At 31.8% G+C, this 19,229-nt stretch overlaps 2 protein-coding genes across 3 annotated transcripts; both read left to right on the top strand.

Moving 5' to 3' along the window:
* Positions 1-7,749: 7,749 nt before the first annotated feature.
* LOC123213095 (E3 ubiquitin-protein ligase RHA2B) lies at positions 7,750-8,704 on the top strand. The gene has a single exon (XM_044632454.1). The coding sequence runs from the start codon at positions 7,898-7,900 to the stop codon at positions 8,387-8,389; it is 492 nt and encodes a 163-aa protein (XP_044488389.1). The 5' UTR covers positions 7,750-7,897; the 3' UTR covers positions 8,390-8,704.
* A 2,626-nt stretch (positions 8,705-11,330) lies between these two features.
* LOC123214928 (rust resistance kinase Lr10-like) lies at positions 11,331-14,345 on the top strand. 2 transcript variants are annotated; one of them, XM_044634957.1, is made up of 4 exons: positions 11,728-11,868; positions 12,035-12,202; positions 12,813-12,863; positions 12,954-14,345. In XM_044634957.1, the coding sequence occupies exons 2-4, from the start codon at positions 12,085-12,087 to the stop codon at positions 14,120-14,122; spliced, it is 1,338 nt and encodes a 445-aa protein (XP_044490892.1). In that variant the 5' UTR covers positions 11,728-11,868; positions 12,035-12,084; the 3' UTR covers positions 14,123-14,345. The 2 variants fall into 2 exon arrangements, with proteins under 2 accessions (XP_044490891.1, XP_044490892.1); XM_044634956.1 differs by having other exon boundaries at positions 11,331-12,202.
* The last annotated feature ends 4,884 nt before the right edge of the window (positions 14,346-19,229 follow it).

The raw sequence follows: 19,229 nt of genomic DNA, 5'->3' as shown, positions 1-19,229 counted from the left end.
TTTTGCCTTCTTCAAGGCTTGTTGCAACAATTTGATGTTTGTCTTTTGCACTTGTGCCCACACCTCAGGCTTTGTGTTGTTCCTCCGCACTTGCTTCTACACGCCCCACTTGTGTGCCTACTCGGACACTTATTCAGTGTCACTTTGCATGTCTTTGATTGACTTTGCTCCCTACTAAACATTTCAAATGACATTCCATGTAGCTTTTGTCACTCCTTGGATCCTCAGTTGCCTTAGCTTGCAATAATTCCTACACAGTGATGCCCACTCATGCCACTCCTGTTGTCGAGTCCAGCCTGTCAACCCGAAGCACCTGATCACCTTTGATCATTAGGGGTGTGACATGTTACCAGAAATTTTAAATTATTCTCATGTTCATAGATGTGCAATTCGTCATTGTGGTCGCCACTGACATGGAGCTAGAGCCACAACTTCTGCTTGGTGGGTCAACTTACTATTATGGTGCACAACGTATCTCTCTCATATTTCTTGTCTCTGAAAAAAAGTGCTACAGATCTAGCATTTTGCTTTCTCTAGGTGTCAGTTCCTCTTGGTCAAAAATACATACGGTTGCTGATTTTATGGAATTGCATAGCGTAAAATTAGATTGGGGCTACAGAAATTTAGATTGCTTTCTTGTTTAATTCAGCTGGTTAGTGGAATGAAAAGAATTAAACTTTGGTTCTGCATGCTCATAAAATCAGCTGTACCTTATGTAATGCATCAAGCTTGTGCTTGGAGGCGAAAATGGGGCTATGCTGGCTCTGCCTGGAAGTGCACGACTCCAAATCACTTGCCAGTTCACAGTTTAGGCACAAAAATCCAACACATGATCTAGCATGGAAGTACAAATAAATATTTAGTAAGCTAAAAAGTAGAAAATCCCTTCGTAATAGGAAATGTCGGATAACAGCTGGTCTCGTCTGACCATCTGATCTGCAGGCAATTTTCCACTAAGTAGTGTTGGACTTGAATCCAACCATGACGGGTCGGCTTGACCCACATTATGATTAACTGTAACGACAGTTATGGGAGGTAGTTAACAGTTGGACAGTTGACTTAACAGTTTGACTCATGTAATGTTTCAAAAACTGCCGCTTGGAAATTTTGTGGTACTTTCCATGTTTGAAATTTGTTGAGTTTTGTGAGATGTGCATTATATTGCATCTGTGTCACCCTATGGATGGAGCAATAAATGTAAAATTTTTGGCTGATGCTGGTGTGCAGAACGCCAGTGCGAGAAGAGAGAAAGGCAAAGTGGAATGGAGAAAAATAATTCATGTTTTATTTTTCCCTTTAGATTTAATTAAATTTTATTGTTACGTTCAGAAATAATAGGCGAGCATTAAGATAATCAAATTAACTCAAATTAAATCTAATTTGATCTAACAAACATGCTTTAAGAAGAGATCGAACGATAAATAAAATGTTTTTAGTATTTCTTTTAAAGAACTATCTTTTCTATCAAGAAAAATACAAAGTTGAATGAATCTAGAGGTATTTCCCTGTGGGCAATGGCCCGGTTTGCTCGCACTCCCTGATAATACCTGAGACAAAACCCTTGAAAAAAGCTTCAATCAATCGAGTTTGGTTTGAGCTGATTCAAATATTCGAATTTAAGTTTGTTAGAATTGAATTTAAATTTAAATTATTTTTTAATTGAATTCAAACTTCAACTTGTCAATCACAAATTTTCTCTTTTAGATTTGAATTGACCGTGAGTTGGGTTTTGTTCTAAATCAACTAGTACTTGATCGAATCCAGCCATAGGTAAAATCCTGGGATAAAAATGGAATTCTCTGTAGATTATGAAATGGTTGATGAGAAAAAATATCAGAAGCAAAAGGCCTTTTGCATTTGTTTTTTACCAGCTTTTGCCTGAGTAAGCACATGCAACAAGAAAACAAAACAAAAGCAAATGAGACTCCATGTACAATAGTGAACATGCCTCCCTTATGTATCTCACAACCCTTTCGTGGAGACTTTCACTAGGTAGATCAATAACATTATTTGGACCATTGCTTGGTTATAGTCTGTAGAGGACAGTTTTTTTCATACTAAAAGCATATGTTCGGAATGAGATTGTAAGAACACGAAACTCATTCCGATCATTAACTTGATGCAATATAACATGTTACATACTCAACTAACACATTGTGCTAGCATCGAGCGTAGCCAAGAATTTTAGTTGTCGCAATAACGGTGTTTATACCTTATTGGAGATCTTTGTTAGAAAATGAGTAAAAAAAGAAATTAGAAATCGAGATCCATCACATAGAATAAAACAAATTTACGTGGTTTGGCTAATTATATTCCCTTACCAAGATCCTATACGTTTATAAGCACAATAAAATTTAAGTATAATATTCAATTTCCGTTTTTGATATGTAAAGTTAGAGGTTTTATTTTGGAAAAGTTTTATTTAAAAATTATTATAAAAATAATCTTTTTTAAAGTGTCAGAAATATATTGAGTCTATAAATATAGAGATCAAAACTTATATTACACAAAATCAATTGGTTTGTATTAAGATTCAATCTACTACACTTATATACTACTCACTTATATTGTTTTTATTATCTGTGAGACTTTAGTCTTTAATATGAAGAATATTCAATAGATCAAAGAAACGAAGATAAGAGATTTGTTTTTACTAGCAAATTATAATTAAAAAATATATTTAAAGTTTAATAAAAATAACGAAGATATAAATCATTTTTCACCAATCTAAAATGGGGAATTTCACTAATTAATATTGCATATACAAATGGTGATATTAATAAATACAAATAAATTAATGTGAAATCATATGATCGAAAGATTTACAACAGGTTTTAGTCATGACTTCACGTTGAATTCAAAATGATAGTAGGACCTAATGATTGAAATGTGGTTTAATACCATCAATATTCACTTGAATTATAGGTCAATTCATTTTAATGATTACATCGAATTTTAGCGATAGTTTGAATTGGATTTGATATCAATTATTGATCTGATCGATTAGATCGACCGATCTAAAGCTAGCGATTCCAAATGGATATAGAAATTACAAGAAGAAGCTGGCAGTTAATATAAACAAATAAAAAAAAAATTGGAGGCAATAAGCCTTGCATGCAAGCATGCATGAAAATTGCTTAATTATCTAATTTAATACAAACAAGTTGCAAAATTGAAAATTTTCTAGTAGTGATCAAGAACATTGTCGGTGATACGAAGATCTTTATGGACGTTCCAGATTGCATCATATGATAAATCCAAATTAATTAGAATATTAATCACCGAAGATCATGGACAAAATCTCTCCTGATCAGAAATTGTCCATGTGTTTCTCATATTAATTAATTTTGTCCAATCTCCCACCGTCCAACATGACTTTTCATTGTTATTAATTAATTTTAATTAATGATTTTATTAGTTCTTTATCTCACATGTATGCTGGAGATTCTTGTGACAATTTTATCTTCTTCTATTTCAACATTATCACTTCTATATTTTTTTCTGGGATCCCATTTGGCAGAGCCTGGCTATCCCTTTGTCGCGGAGCTGACCACCAAACCGATAGACTTTGAAAAGAATAACCCAATAACTCATTGGTAGGATCTCTTACTTCAATAGAGACACTTAAATCCATTAATTTTTTTTTAATACTTATAGTGAATTTAAAAAAAAAAAAAGACAAAATTTCCTTAGAGACATTACGATAACATTGTGTTTGACGATGTTAGGTGCTCATGGTAGTAGAGGCGTAAATTGAGCTAAATTTAAATTTAAATTTAAGGATGGTAAGATTTGTAAGTTTATAACTCGAAGAACAATAGTGAACATGTCCATATGATGTAGGTTAAGTGTCTTTTGTATATCTCACAAAACTTTCATAGAGACTTACTAAATTGGTCAATAACATTATACCATTGCTTGGTAATAGTTGGTAGAGGACAATTTTTTTTTTCTAAATGCATACATTCGGTATGAGATTGTAAAAACACGAAACCCATTATGATTATTAACTTGATGCAACATAACATGTTATATGTTCAACTAACACATTATGTTGGCGTAGCCAAGAATTTTAGTTAATGGGGCAAAATATTAAATTATGATCCACCGTAGACGATATGAATGAACAATATGGAAGTTAAAATTCTAAGCTCAAATTTTATGGTGCGACTCGATATCACTTCTCACTTTTATATTTTGTTTATTCGTATCTCTTTTAATAAATATCAAATATGATTTCTATTTAATAATTTTTAGTAAGTAGGTCAAGTGACCCCTTTGGTTATCCTACATCTATGCCTTACTTTTATTTGATCATTTATTTTAAAAGATAAAACGTCCTTCCTAGCCATCGGTTAGCCTTCCCTCATTTCTTCTCCTTCAGTCAGTTGCCTCTTTCTTCCATCCTTCATTAGAGAGAGAATGTCATCTTCTTCTTAAACGAAGATAGAACGTCTTTATTTTTTATGAAGGCAAAATCAAAATAAGGAGATAGACCGACCGAGGGAGAAGAAAGAGGGAAGGTTGGCTAACGACCAGAGAGAGTGAGTTGCTAGAGAAGGAGAAAAAACCGAAGAGGAAATAACCATTTTTTAAACTTTGAAGGAAATTTTAGAGGGGAAATTGTGAGTTTTCAAATTGAGGGGAGAAATGTGATAAAAATTTAGTTTTTTAAATTTTTTATAAATGACGATTTTACTTTTAATCCTAACTGAGATTTTTAATCGAAATTGACTTATGAGTTGGTGTTTGAGTTTTTAAAAGTTGAAAGGTGAAATTTTGAAATTTCACTATATCTTAGGTGGAAACAAGTCTTTTGGCCTTAAATGAATTTGTATAAGGAATAGGCTAGGCAAAGATGAAAGAAGCACACGCTTTGTTTCCTCTCTTTGTGGTTTTGCTTTTACAATGTGAAAAAGGTTAAGAGTTCACAATGTGTTAAGCATTTTGTTTTGTCATAGACAAGACTTCAATTAGGTGGCAGAGTACTAAGAAATTGATATTTTGATTATTATTCCATTGATATCCACCAATACCAAACTTGAATTGTTCAATGCCAACATGCACGTAAGTTTGATTTGATTGAAATTTCCACAGATATCTTGCCAACTTTCTATATTTAGAACTTTTTAGTATAAAAAATCATCATGAGTTGCCCCAAAGAGGTGACTTGGCTGGAAAAGGGATGTGAATTCAATGTGAAGAGTTTAGGTTCAAGTCTCGCATATTAAGATTATATTTTTCACTTACTTAATCTACTGATAATGGATTCGATCACTAAATCTGAGATTTTATCGATTTGGTGTGATTAGTTTAGAATTATAGGTTCGATCACTAAACTTGAGATTTTATTTATTTGGTATGATTAATTTGACTGTAAAGAGATGATATGCCAAAAGTAAGGTTCCTTATTACAAAAAAGAAAAAAAATCATGAATGATGATTTTGGGTTGTTAGGCTTATCTCAATAGAGTCTATTAATTTAGTGGTCGATTTCTGTTAAGTGAGATTCTTCTTTAAAAAAAAAAAATTGGCTTGATGGTTTAATTCTATTAAATGAGTTGCTCGTTAAAAAAAAAAATATTCATGAATAAAATAAAATAATGTTAGAATATCGATTATCACACTGTGGTTAAATAACTTTAAAAAACGAGCCCTTTTTTGGTTTGTTATCTCCAATGCAATAAAAATTAATCAATTTTTATAAAAAGATAAAACCTAAAGGAAGCATTTAGTTTGAGGTAATATTTGATTACCTTATCTCTAACAGATAATTTAAGTGATAAACGAGAATGTTTTATATATAAAAAAGTACAAGTTTAAGTTTTCTCTAATAATATATCAAGATTACATTTTTAACTTATTTGATTTAATGATTATGAGACCAATTATTTAATCTTAGATTTGATTTACTCGATGTGATTGATTCCATCTTAAAAGGGAAGTGGGTTCCTCTTTATTAAAAAAAATGATTACATTAACAATTTATGAATATCATAGATAAAATATATTGAGATAATAACTTGAAAAAATAATTTAATTAATTAATTATATAATTACATAACATAAACAAAATTCTAATGTATTATTTTCATGATGAATATTATAGAAAATACATAAATTAAATACTTTAACATAAGATATATTAATTTAACTAAATAAATAATACTAATATATATCCAATAATGTATTAAGAGTATTTAAATAAAATAATATATTAATATTATTTTATTACAGTTAGTAAAAATACAACAATTATTTACATATATTAAATCTAATAATTTGTATATTTGAAATATTTTATTTTTCTAATAATATTTTATTTTTAGTAATTCAGGCTAAACATACTAAAAAAAGTAAAACTTATGTAAGTGATATCCAAAGTGTCCTTACAAATGATGTTTTAATTAAACACTAATAATATAAATATTTTTTGAATAATTCATTCTATTTTATATTTAATTTAAAATCAATCGATAAATTAATAATGTATTATAATAATTACTCAAATTTATACTCATTATAAATATATAGAGTTTTATTATAAATATTTATTGCATAAACTTTAATGTTGATGATAAATAATGTTTGACAACAGGTAAAATAATAATAAAAAAGCAATTACACATGTATAAAAAGGTAATAACAAGTATGAAAAAATTATTATATTATTATATAATTGAATAATATAAAATTTATTTTATTTTAATATCAAAATAATAAAACTAAATGTACTTATAATGGATATTAATATGGATAAATATGTAATTGAATAATTTTAAATTAAAAATAAAATGACACTTATTTACGTGTTGATATATTGATATTCATTATAAGTATACATAATATACGTTAATTCAAAATCAATTAAATTGGTGATATAATAATTTACTTATATCTATTAATATTTGATCGTTTGTAATAAAGTATTATTTAAAAAAAAAAAAAGCAATATATGTACATTTAAGAATGTTTAAAATTATTCAGTAACCGAACTGAATCAATATCTTAATAAAAAAATAAACTAAAAATAGGTTATATAGAAAATTGGTTAAAAAATATAACAAAAACAATTCTGCAATTCAATTATCTGTTTGTCTATTTTTTTGAAACTAGTTAATCAAACCACTTAAAAAAAAAAGGTTAACAAAAAAATCATTTAAGTACCAAAACAATAATAAAAAATTAGAACAAAGAACGAACTAGAGTGACTCTAAAATTCAGTTCAAATCGATTAACAAAAGATTGGGTTTGGTTAACAAATTTTTTATCCAGTTCAAAATTAATTCAGTTTTAATTTATGATTTTCTTCAAATTAAAAATTTTGTTACGTTTACAATAATGTAAAACTTATTCGATTAATTAATTTTAAATACCTGTATATATATATATTTATAATGAACATTAATTTGATATAGATAATAATATACTATTATATAGTTATTGTTGTTTTAAAATTATTTAATCGTATTTTAATATATACTTAAACCAATACTTATTTATATATATTATTATTGAAATAATAATAAAATTATATAAATAAATAATATATATAAATTTATATATAAATAATAATATATTATTATATAATAAAATATTTAAATTAAATATAAAATAATACCAATTCCATTGAAACGTATGATCATTGTATATAAATTATTTGTGTAGGCTGTGGAAATAGACACCTAGGCCTTATCCAACTAAAAAAGGTAAAGAGGAGCTCATAATCTCTTCCTATTTAACGATTCTCTTCCTTCCTTGTCCCACCATACATGGCCTTGGCTTCCTCTAAACTCTCCCTCGCTTCTCCTCCTTCTTCCCTTATAAGTTTCACTCTTTCTTCAACAAAAAATATTATATAACTCTATTTAATCGAGCTTTTTTCTTCATCGTAATCATGGGTTTACATCAACACTGGACCGACTTCGCTGCTGATTCCTTCCCCATGTTATTGCTGGCACTAATCGCCAACTGCATCGCCACCGCCTGGTCCCTCTTGAACGGTTTTTTCCACTCCCTCGGGCTGACCCGTCTCCACCGCGACGGTATCGACGCGGGTGTGTCGGGGCTGATCATTCTGACGGAGCAATTGAACATAAACGGTCGGTTCTCTTATGAGTATTCTTGCGAAGGTGGCGTCGGCGGTGGGAGGAAGGAGTGTGTGGTATGTTTGTGTACGCTGAGAGATGGGGAACGGGTAAGGAAGCTGGATTGCTGCCACGTGTTTCATAAGGATTGCTTCGATGGGTGGCTCAATCACCGGAATTTCAATTGCCCTCTCTGCAGATCACCGCTCCGTTCAAATACTTCCCACCAGCGCGTGTGCTCCACGCACAGGCGCGTGGCGGAGGATTTTGTTGAATGGCTCTCCTCCGCTTTGCGTAGATGAGACTGATTTTGTGGTGCATGTGCATCATCCATGATGCTGTGATTGTGATCATCAAAGATTATATATCTTGTGATTCTTAGAAATTTTTTTTTTCAAATTTTAATTTTTAGAGGGTTGGTGGCAGTTTTGACCATAAACTTTCTTTTTCATTTTTACTTTTTTAGGAATTTTAATTTTAATTTTAATTTTGGGGTTTTTTTGAGGGCCGCTGTAGCATATGGTTTTTTTTTTTTTTAATTGTTGTATATGTATCACGTTTTTTTTTTTTCCGAATTTATAATAAGTGGGTTCTCTTGAATAAACATTCTTTTTACATTTATAATATGTTTTGTATTTAGGAGTAAAAATTAAATTATTTGTGTATAGGGAAATTAAATATTATTATTATAATGAAAAATGAAATTAACATTTTTCATAAAGTGCCTAAAGTGATGAATTAAATGGAATATGTATTTATAAAAAATTGCAAAAAGGCATTATTCCAAATTAAAAAGAGAGATTCTGATAGTGAGTTGTTGGGTTACTTTATCTAGAGTTTAATGATTTAATAGTCATGCAAGATAAGCATGGTAATGGGTCATGTTAAATTGAATCCAATGTAATTTATCTGTGTTAATAGATTGTGTTATATCATGACTCACCAATTAATAGACTTTGTGGGTCGTAATGGGCATGACCATTAACCCTTTGGGTCACATACTTTCGCAGGTTAGTTTGCCATTATATATTTTTACGTTTTAATTTTTTTTTTAATTTTTAAAATTTTTATTGCTTTTCTTCGGCTAAACCTTACGACTCTCAATATAACTTACAAAATTCATGAATATGGTACAATTTACAACTTTGCATGTTGTACAAAAATTGAGAGAACAAGGGCAACCCTTCACCATATGAGATTTCTTGTAAAAAATTTAAAAAAAAAAAGTGCAATTATGTAAAAATGTGATAACTTAATTAATGTATGGGTGGTTTACCAAATTCTACCGAAAATTGTCCGTCACCCAGATGGAAAATTTACTGTTTTAACATACTTTAGATGGTTAAAAAAAAAAGAAAAAGAAAATTCTGCATCATATTTAATTTGAAAATTTTGATTTTAAAATTGGGTTTTATTTATTTATTTATTGTTTTTCCTTTTCTTTTCGGGGTCGAAGAAATAGAAAGGTGTACGTTATCATTGGCACATGTAGTTTGGATACAAAATGGAATAGCCCTAGGGGCCACTGAGAGTATTGTTGTTGTCAATAGTTGAAGATGTACCATCAGTTGCTTTCAGGACAGTTTTGATGCAGCTAATTACAACTTTGTTATTATCAACAAGCAATTTCGTCTTACCAAATTAAAATTGTTATCCCTTCTTTGACTTTGACACCTTTATCCAGAAATAATTTCAATAATTTGGCTAACTTCTTTGTGGCATTGTGAATAGGGATGAATTTGAGTCGAATTAAAATTAAACTTGAACTAATTTGATTCAACTTAAAAGTGTTGAGCTTGCTTCAAACCAATTTGAGCTCGGTTAAATTGAGGGGAGTTGAGCTCGAACTGAGCTCGGTTTTAAACTATAAGCAAGCCAAAATCGGTCAAAATGATTTTGTATTATTATGTATTAATTAAAATAACGTTGTTTTGATATATTTGAATTAAACTTTTCTAAAATCATGAGCTTAACAAGCTGAGTATTGCCAAAGCTCGAGTTTGGCAGTACAAAATCCTTAGGCTTGAGGTTGAGCTCTCCCAAGTTGAGCTCATTTCGAGTTTATTTGAGTCAAACTAACAATTGAGGTCATGCTAACTCGGCTTGAAACTACCTTCAATTGGGAACATCTCATTTTAATTTTGTAATATTGTCAACTCAAATATGGATTATTAATACTATTTCATTTACAAACGGTTGAATATTAATAAGTACAAACAAAATGAAGTTTAATAAAATGATTTGTATTAAAAATAAAGTAAAAAAAAAAAATTATCTAATTATATGATAACGCATTAATTTATGATTCTTTAGTATTTTTATTCTCTTTTTCTCTAGTATTTTTATGATTCTTTTTCTCCAACAATTCATTCTCTTTTTCTCTAGCACCATTGTTTACTAAATGATTGAGCCAAACTTGAGTTTAAGTTAACTATTTTAAATTAGAGTCAAGCTTATGTTAATCTTTACGTAGACTTGCCTTGACTTGAGCCTACCTTGATAATCACTCTTTGGCTTCATCCAATATTGCAAATTATTCTAGAGTTTACCTATCAAACGAAGTTGAGTAGGGTATCTTCTGATTATCAAAAAAAAAAAAAAAAAAAACACTTGCCTTTAACTGTTAAAAGTTTGAATGATTTCCATGAAATAATACTATATACACTTAATTTTAAGTATCTGATTAGGTATTTAAATAATGTATCATCATATAAGTATTATTTTATTTTTAATTTTAAATGATTTAATCATATGATAATACATCATCTGAATATTTAATTGAATATTTGAAATTAGATATACACAATTTTATTATTTTAGATTTTCTACTTGAGATAGGGAAAATACGAGTATAAAGATTTAAGAAGGGGGCGATTAAAAAATGGGCTTCTGGGAAAGATTGATTAGCCGAGACATTGCCCAAAACCAAAAGCTTTTGGTCAATCATCAACATCAAGCCCCACAAAATTTTAAATTTCCCATGAGTTGGAAATTATAAACGGCCTCTCTCAAGTCATAAGAGTTACTGTGTCATACGGCCGTCTCAGGCATTGGGGTAAGGCCTCTACCCATTAAAAAATAATAAAAAATATAAAATTTTGTGAGCAACTCGTTAAAAGCCGGTGAAGTAATGACCCGGGCAATGGGCCTTTATACGTCAAAGGGCCAGTTTAGCCTTTTAGGTTCACCAATTGATAGGCCTAACTACAGCTCAAACCTTAAACATGATGGATTATTAAAAAATTGTTTTTCTGAAACCACAAAAGTCAAAGTCTTCTACCGACTCTGGGTCGTCCATTAGCTGATGTTCAAACACGGTGGTGCAGAAGACTGTCGAACAAGCATTTTCAATTTCTCCAATCCATCGAAATTAGAAGTACGAGGAGGAACCATGAAGGGGAAAGAAGCATCAGCTCTCTCAACCCATCTGTTTTCTGTGTTGATCTTTCTGTTCATCACTGAAATACAGGCTAGAAAGCTTGAAGAAGTGTGTTCTTCTTCATGTGGAGACATAAAGAACATAAGCTACCCTTTTCGCCTGAAGGGCGATCCAGTTGGCTGTGGCGACCTAGACTTTGAACTTTCCTGTCAAAACAACAAAACCATCCTGCAACTCTATTCAGGGCAGTATTATGTGAAGAAAATTTCCTACAATGATCAGGTAATCACTGTTGTTGATGTTAACTTAGCCAATGGAAGCTGCAGCCTGCCCAACAAATTTCTGCGACAAAATATTTTCAGAGACATATTCAACTATGATAATGGCTTTCAAGGATTCCAGGTAGCTGATCGATACACCTTTGCAAATTATATAAACTGCTCTGGAAATGTCAGGGACTCGAATTATCAAAGAGTTCCTTGTCTGAGTACAAATCAGTCTCAGATTTATGTCAATTATGGGGGAAGAAGTTTATCTGATCTGCCAGATTTATGCTCTTTCATTACAGTGGTTCCTATCCTTGGAACGGGTGTGCAGTTTTCTTCTTATGAAAAAATCATGGAGTTGCTTGAATCAGGCTTTGAACTTCACTGGTCAGTTGAGTGCAGGAATTGTGTTGATGCTGGTAGCTTTTGCTTTTTGAATTTAGAAACTTTGACCTGCCCAGTAAGCACCCGTAAGCTTCTCTTTCTCCTTATGCAATGGCTTTATTGTTTGAGGTTTGGTTAAGTTATTGAATTAGAGATGCACAATGAAATAAGAGAAAATTTTGGGCAAACAAAGTAAAAAATGTAACAAGACGCACAAATTTATGTGGTTTGCAATATATGTGTGCCTACGGAGCTGCCGGTCTTTTTATTGAACTGAAGAAAATCCTTTTAACATCTCCATAACTTAAAAGAGGGTTTCCCCAACCCAGAATCACAATAATGTCTTGATTAAACTTCTCCAGACCGGCCGATGAAATGGGCGTTTCATGGATGGAACACCCGTTTCACACACAACCCTGGTCGTTCTTCATGAAATGAGCTTGTTCTGCCTTCCCGTTTTGCTTTCCACAATTTTCGAATGACTTGATGTACTTCTGGAAAGAGCAAGACTAAATTTTTAGAATGACTGCTCCTGTCTTGGAATGACCCTGTTCTTCTACTATGTCGTCTGTAATGCCTGTTCCAAGTTAACGCATTTTTGCAATATGAGCTACCATTGTCTAACATTGTTTGTAATTTCACATAGTGTATAGAAACAGTACTAATTGGCATTTTGTTTCTGGATTACTTGTGCAGAATTTTATCTGACGCAGAATTTATATTTCGTTGTGGCAAGTTCTCTCTTCGGTATACTTTCCTCCCTGGAATTTTTCTTCTTTGATATTGTGTTGGATACCACTAAATCCTTCAATTAACAACTTTTTTTTTTACCTGCAGACCTTGCAGTGGTTCTGTATCTTATTGCTAGATTTCTCATTGCTCCACTAGTTCTATTTGCATTCCTGATCCACAAATGTAAATCAACCAGGAAGACAGTTGATAATGTGGAGAAATTTCTGCACAAACAGCAATCCTGGATGCCTAAAAGGTACTCATATTCTGAACTAATGGCAGTCACAAACAACTGCAGAGACAAATTAGGACAAGGGGGCTTTGGATCAGTTTACAAAGGACAGCTTCATACAGGCTCCCTGATTGCTGTTAAGTTGCTGGAAAACACTAAGTTCAGTGGTGAAGAATTCATTAATGAAGTTTCTACAATTGGTCGAATTCACCATGTTAATGTGGTACAGTTGGTAGGATTCTGTTCGGAAGGATCGAAACGAGCGCTTGTATACGAGTTTATGCCTAATGGATCTCTTGATAGGTATATATTTCTAAAAGAAAGTAAAGTTCAAGCATTCAGCTGGGAGAAACTCCATGAAATTGCTTCAGGAATAGCTCGGGGTATCGAGTATTTACATGGAGGCTGCGATGTGTGCATTCTGCATTTCGACATTAAGCCTCACAATATCTTGTTAGATGAATTTTTCATTCCGAAAGTCTCAGATTTCGGCCTTGCAAAGTTTTATCCAAAAGAGAATGATTTTGTGTCTGTAAGCACAACAAGAGGAACAATAGGCTACATAGCTCCTGAGTTAATTTCGAGAAATTTTGGAGCTGTGTCTTCCAAGTCAGATGTTTATAGCTTCGGGATGTTGTTGTTGGAAATGGTTGGGGGGAGAAGGAATTCTATGATGAAGGCAACTCATTCAAGCAGAGCATATTTTCCATCATGGGTATATGACAGAATAATTAAAGGGGAAGACTTAGAGCTTCCGAATGTTTCTGAAATTGAACATCTCATGGCAAAAAGGCTGTGTATAATTGGGTTATGGTGCATTCAAGTGAGGCCAGCAGATCGTCCCTCCATGGCCAAAGTTATGGAAATGTTAGAAGGAAACATCGACAACTTGCAGATGCCTCCCAAGCCTTTCTTTTCTTCTTCTTCCTCTCATCATAACACTGGAGGGGAGACTCAATGTGATCATTCTTCAACCGAATTGTTAGACTTAGACTCCGATTCAATAGTGGAGGAATACTCATGTTATGATAGCAATGTTTAGCTTTGTCAATGCTTTCGTTTGTTAATCTAGTCTAACATAGCGAGCCTGAGCTGTGGACTGGATATACAACTTTGTGAAGATGCGAATAACTATTACAAGTGCAGTTAGGGTTTGTAAATATAAGATGTATTAAAGTGCATGTAAAATAAGTGAGAGCGTGTGACGCAAAATAGTGTGAGCTAATCTTTTTCATTCATAATAAAATTTTTTCTAACTTTGTCCATGGTTTTTCCGTATTGAATTTTTCAAATAAAACACTCTTAACACCAATCGACCTATTTAGAAGTCCTGCCTCACCGTTTCATATTTTAGAGTCTAACTTATTTGTATGGAGTATATAGTTGATATTAGTTATATTAGTAGCTGACTAAAAAAGCTTGTTATCTATATGAACCATAAAGAGAAGCAAAGTGTTATGTTGTGCCGAAATCAAACAAGAATAAAATGCAAAGTGACCCGTGACTCTTAAAAATTTTTGCCCATACAAGTTCTCTTGTGCACATTTGACTTAGCCCATGCCCTATCCACATATCTGTGTTTTAAATCTATTCTTTAGTTTATCACTTTATTAGATGTTGATCTATGAGTTCGGTTAAAGACAAGTTTTATCACATAACAATAAAATTTATGTTATTCTCGTTGATAAGGTGCATAGGGATATTATAATAATGATATATAAATTAAATATTTTTATAAATTCATACATATTGAAAAATCTAGAACATGAGAAAATGAAGAGATGCCCAAACTTCATGCTATGAATTTTTGTCCAAATGACTATTTCACACTCAAGTTTTAGTGAAATAACAAATTCCTATGTTTTAAATTCGAAAAATCAAAATTTACCAATAATATATTTTTATTAGTGAATTTTACTATGTGAAAGAATAAAAAAGGTCATTTAACACAAACAAAAAAAATAAAAAAAATATTTAATTTTCTTCTAATCACAATATTTAAATATTTATCTTTTTAAAATTTTCTCATTTTTTTCATTATTCTCTCTTCCTTTTCTCTTTTATTTCTTTTCAATAAAAGTCAATCTCTATTTACCTCTTCTTTCTCCCACTTATTTTCCATTATCGGCTCTCCTATTTTTGTCTCCTACTCATTTCTTCTCAATAAATGTTAATCAATCACTTTCTCTTCTTTCTTATACTCATCTTTTTTCCCACTCATTTCTTTTCAATAAATGTCAATCTATATCTTCTTCTTTCTTTTCAATTCAAGTAAATATAAATTTAGAGTTATTAGGAGATTTTCTTAAAAAATTGAAAAATAGAAGAGTGATGGGGAAGATAATGGAAGGAGAAGTATGATCGATAGTGAAAATGATTAGAGTAGAAGGATGACTAATGGTGTTGAAGATGAAGATAACTGAAGGAGAGGAATAATCGATGATGGTGTTGTTAGTGAAGATAACTGAAGGAGAGGAATGACCGATGATGGTGTTGTTGGTAAAGACGAAAGAGAGGAGAAAGAGGATAGTTTATAGATGGTGGTATAATGACGAGAGAAGCAATAAAAAAATTATGCAAACATTTTTTTAGAAAACAAAAAGTAATAAGTTATAATTATTGAAGGATAAATTGGTAGTTTAAATATTATTAGAGAATAAATTGGTCAATTAAATTTCCATTTTGATAGAATATTTTTGTAATTTAAATAAAATTAAACATATGGATAATTGAAATATATAAAAATTGGTGAGGGCGATTTTGTCTTTATATTAACAAAAGATAAAATAATAAACTACACTGTGTTCTCATCTTTCTCTCTTTCACTATGTTCCATGTACTAAGAATAGTTACCTTCCTTCTTCCACCTTACTCAGGAGCAGAGAATCGTGAAGAATTTTGTCCACCAACAAGATGCAGCCCAAACGGACCAGAAATTAGATATTCTTTCCTACTCAAAGCTCAACCCACTCTTCTGTGCCCATGAAGATTTTGAATTGTCTTGCTCAAATAACAAGACATTGTTGCACATTCCTTCTTCTAGCGATTACTATGTACAACAATTGAATATTCTACCGGCTGGAATACAATTGTAGATGTGCAGGAAAGTGCAAGCTCAATACAAAGTCTTCTAGCCTCTAACCTCAAAAACTCCAGATTCTATGTTCCCTATTCGGAAGAATGCACAATATTCAACTGCTCTAAACAAGATTCAAATCACCAGTAGTTATTGCCTCAGTTATGATAGAAATTTTATGTAACACGTCCGTACGAATTTTCAGAAGAAATTCTGCCGTTAAATTATAGTAAATATAAAACGGTTGAAAGTTTCATTGTTTGGATGACAACGACTGGAGGGACTTCGACAAATCCAAGAATCGAAATAAGATGGAAACCTCATAAAGAATGCGATAACTGCAAAGCTTCAAGAGACTATTGCGGGTTCAATACTACAAGCAATTCTGTAATGTGTTGCAAACACGACAATCCAAAATTCTGTTACAAGTAGGAGCACCACCATAAGTTATCATTTAGAAATTTTGAAGCACCATGAATTTTCGGATCGTTTAATCTTGTCACCTCCTTTATGAAGCTTTACTCTAATGTTCTAGCTGAATGATGGCTCATGGCCGAGGAAGGAAGCCTGAAAAGCTTTTGAGCTTGCAAAATTGATGATATATGAGCTAACATTTTTCATTTTGAGATGCAGATTCTCCAATAAATAAAATTTTAGTGTTCATAGCTGTAAGTATTGCAGGCAGGACATCACTTGTGTTGGTGATATTGATTGTTTACAAATCATGGAAATCCGAGATGAAAAACATGCTCAACTTAAAGTGGACAAGTTCCTGGAAGACTACAATGACTCTTGATCCAGCCAGATATTCTTACAATGACCATAAGAAAATTACGGGTAAATTTAAGTAGGGACTCAACCAAGGAGGTTATGGAAGTGTCTTTAGGGGAAAATTTTCCAATGGAATTTCAGTTGTGGTTAAGATGTTGGTGCAAGGTTTATTTTATATGAACTAAATGAAATTGATTTAATATTAATACTACAAGATCTACGCATATATTATAAAATATTAAATTAAATATTTTATGATTATATGAATATGTTAAACGCCATGCAACTTAATCCATTGACCTCCCAAAATTACTTGTATTGGAGTGATTGGTTTGTCGCTCCTAAAACCTTCTTGAATGACAATTTTTAATGGGTAAAACTATACTACATGCTTGGTTTCGGAGTGAAAACCTAACCAATATATAGTATGTTAATAAAACGCCATCAAAAGTCTAATATACCTTAAGACTCACATTAATGTTATCTATCCGGATTATTACCTTTAAGTGTATTAGGTTTATCTTTTTTGATCATTTAAGCCTATTTAGAAACTATTATTGGACTATTCAATTATCAATTTTATTAAATCAAAATTCTACTTAATGTTAGGTCACATCAATAAATTTTCTAACTGTTGGAACATTCAAAAGAAAATGGAGGAGAGTTCATCAATGAAGTGGCTACTATAGGTAGGATACACCATTTTAAAATTGTTCGTCTTCTTGGATTCTGCTCAGAAGGAACACGATGTGCTCTTATTTATGAATTTATATGCCAAATGGGTCCCTTGAGAAGTTTCTATTCTTGAGGGAAAACGAGTCAGCTTAACGCCCATTGAGTTGGGACAAGCTGCAAAACATTACAATTGGCGTTGCTCGTGGAGTAGAGTACTTGCACCAAGGATGCAACCAAAGAATCCTTCACTTTGACATCAAGCCTCGAAACAAATTATTTGACCATAATTTTTGGCCAAAAGATTTCAAATTTCGGTCTTGCAAAGCTTTGCTCAAACGAACAAAGTGTTATTAACAACGACCCCAGAAGAACTGCTAGCTATATTGCTCCAGATCTTTTCTCTAGGAATTTCGGAGACGTTTCTTATTATTCAGATGTGTTTAGTTATGGAATGATATTGTCAGAGATGGTTGGTTGTCGAAAGAACATTGATCTCACAATTGAAAATCAGAGCCAAATTTACTTTCTAGTGGGGATTTACAACAAACTGAGCCAAGTAAAAGGATTTAATCTTGAAATTGTGGAAGACGAAGATGAGGAAATTGCCAAGAAGCTCGCAATAATGGGACTCTGCTGCATTCAACGGAATGCAGTAGAGAGGCCTTCCATGCTAATGGTATTATAGATGCTTGAAGGTGACTTACAAAGCTTAGAGATGCCTCCAAAGCCTTATGTTTCTTCTGATGTTGAAATTGGTGCAAAATCATTAAATTACTGAAGAATGTATTTAGAGTGAGCGATACTATTTGTTTCTTCTGGTTTGGAAATGGAGCTAGCCTATTTGATGTATCAAATACAAAATGGAAAGAGAGTTCTTGTTTCAAATATGTACATGTATGTATAATATAAGAATCATTCTAAAATTCGAATACTTGAGTGGTTATTGATTTTTCGAAATATGCAGCATTATGTTTATGCAATCACGTTTAATGATTGCAGAATGCATAGCTAGTTAGAAAGTCCATGCAACTGTAGTTATTCACTTAACTTTCATGGTCTGTCTATGATGCTTGTAAGGGTAAAGGACTGTTCAACATTTACTGAAAACTTATAAAGAAAGATGAAGCTGGTGACTTTTTATAGATCCCTTCATCTGCCATCTTTTTGTGAATTGATGTAATGCAAAATAGCAGTTCTCTTTGAATTTGTATATGAATTGAAAGTTGAACTTCTCTACAATTTTTCTCCCCTGTAGTAGAGTTCTCTCTCCTGTGGCACTCTTTCACTCATTTTTTTTCCTCCTAGCATATTTTGCATTGACTATATTGATTGATCAAGTCTACATGTTTATTTTGATAATTTTATTAGGTATTAGCTTCCTTCTGCAGACTACTTGCAACTTTTGTGCTTGTGAGTCACCTGCTTTAAATTAATTAAGGCGTTAAACCACTTTAAGATTAATGAAAGTTACAGTTGTTTTGATATTTCATCTAATTTTCAATATGACAAATATTTGAGGAGCCTTTACATTTATGCTCAGTAGATTGTACTAAAATATTTAAAGAAGCTGCTACACTATGGTAATGTATAACACATCACCGACTTTCTCATCATAGGTGTTGTAGGA

This window comes from Mangifera indica, chromosome 4, assembly GCF_011075055.1.
Source record: "Mangifera indica cultivar Alphonso chromosome 4, CATAS_Mindica_2.1, whole genome shotgun sequence".
NCBI classification, from domain to species: domain Eukaryota; kingdom Viridiplantae; phylum Streptophyta; class Magnoliopsida; order Sapindales; family Anacardiaceae; genus Mangifera; species Mangifera indica.
This window is presented reverse-complemented; position numbering and strand designations above follow the sequence as displayed.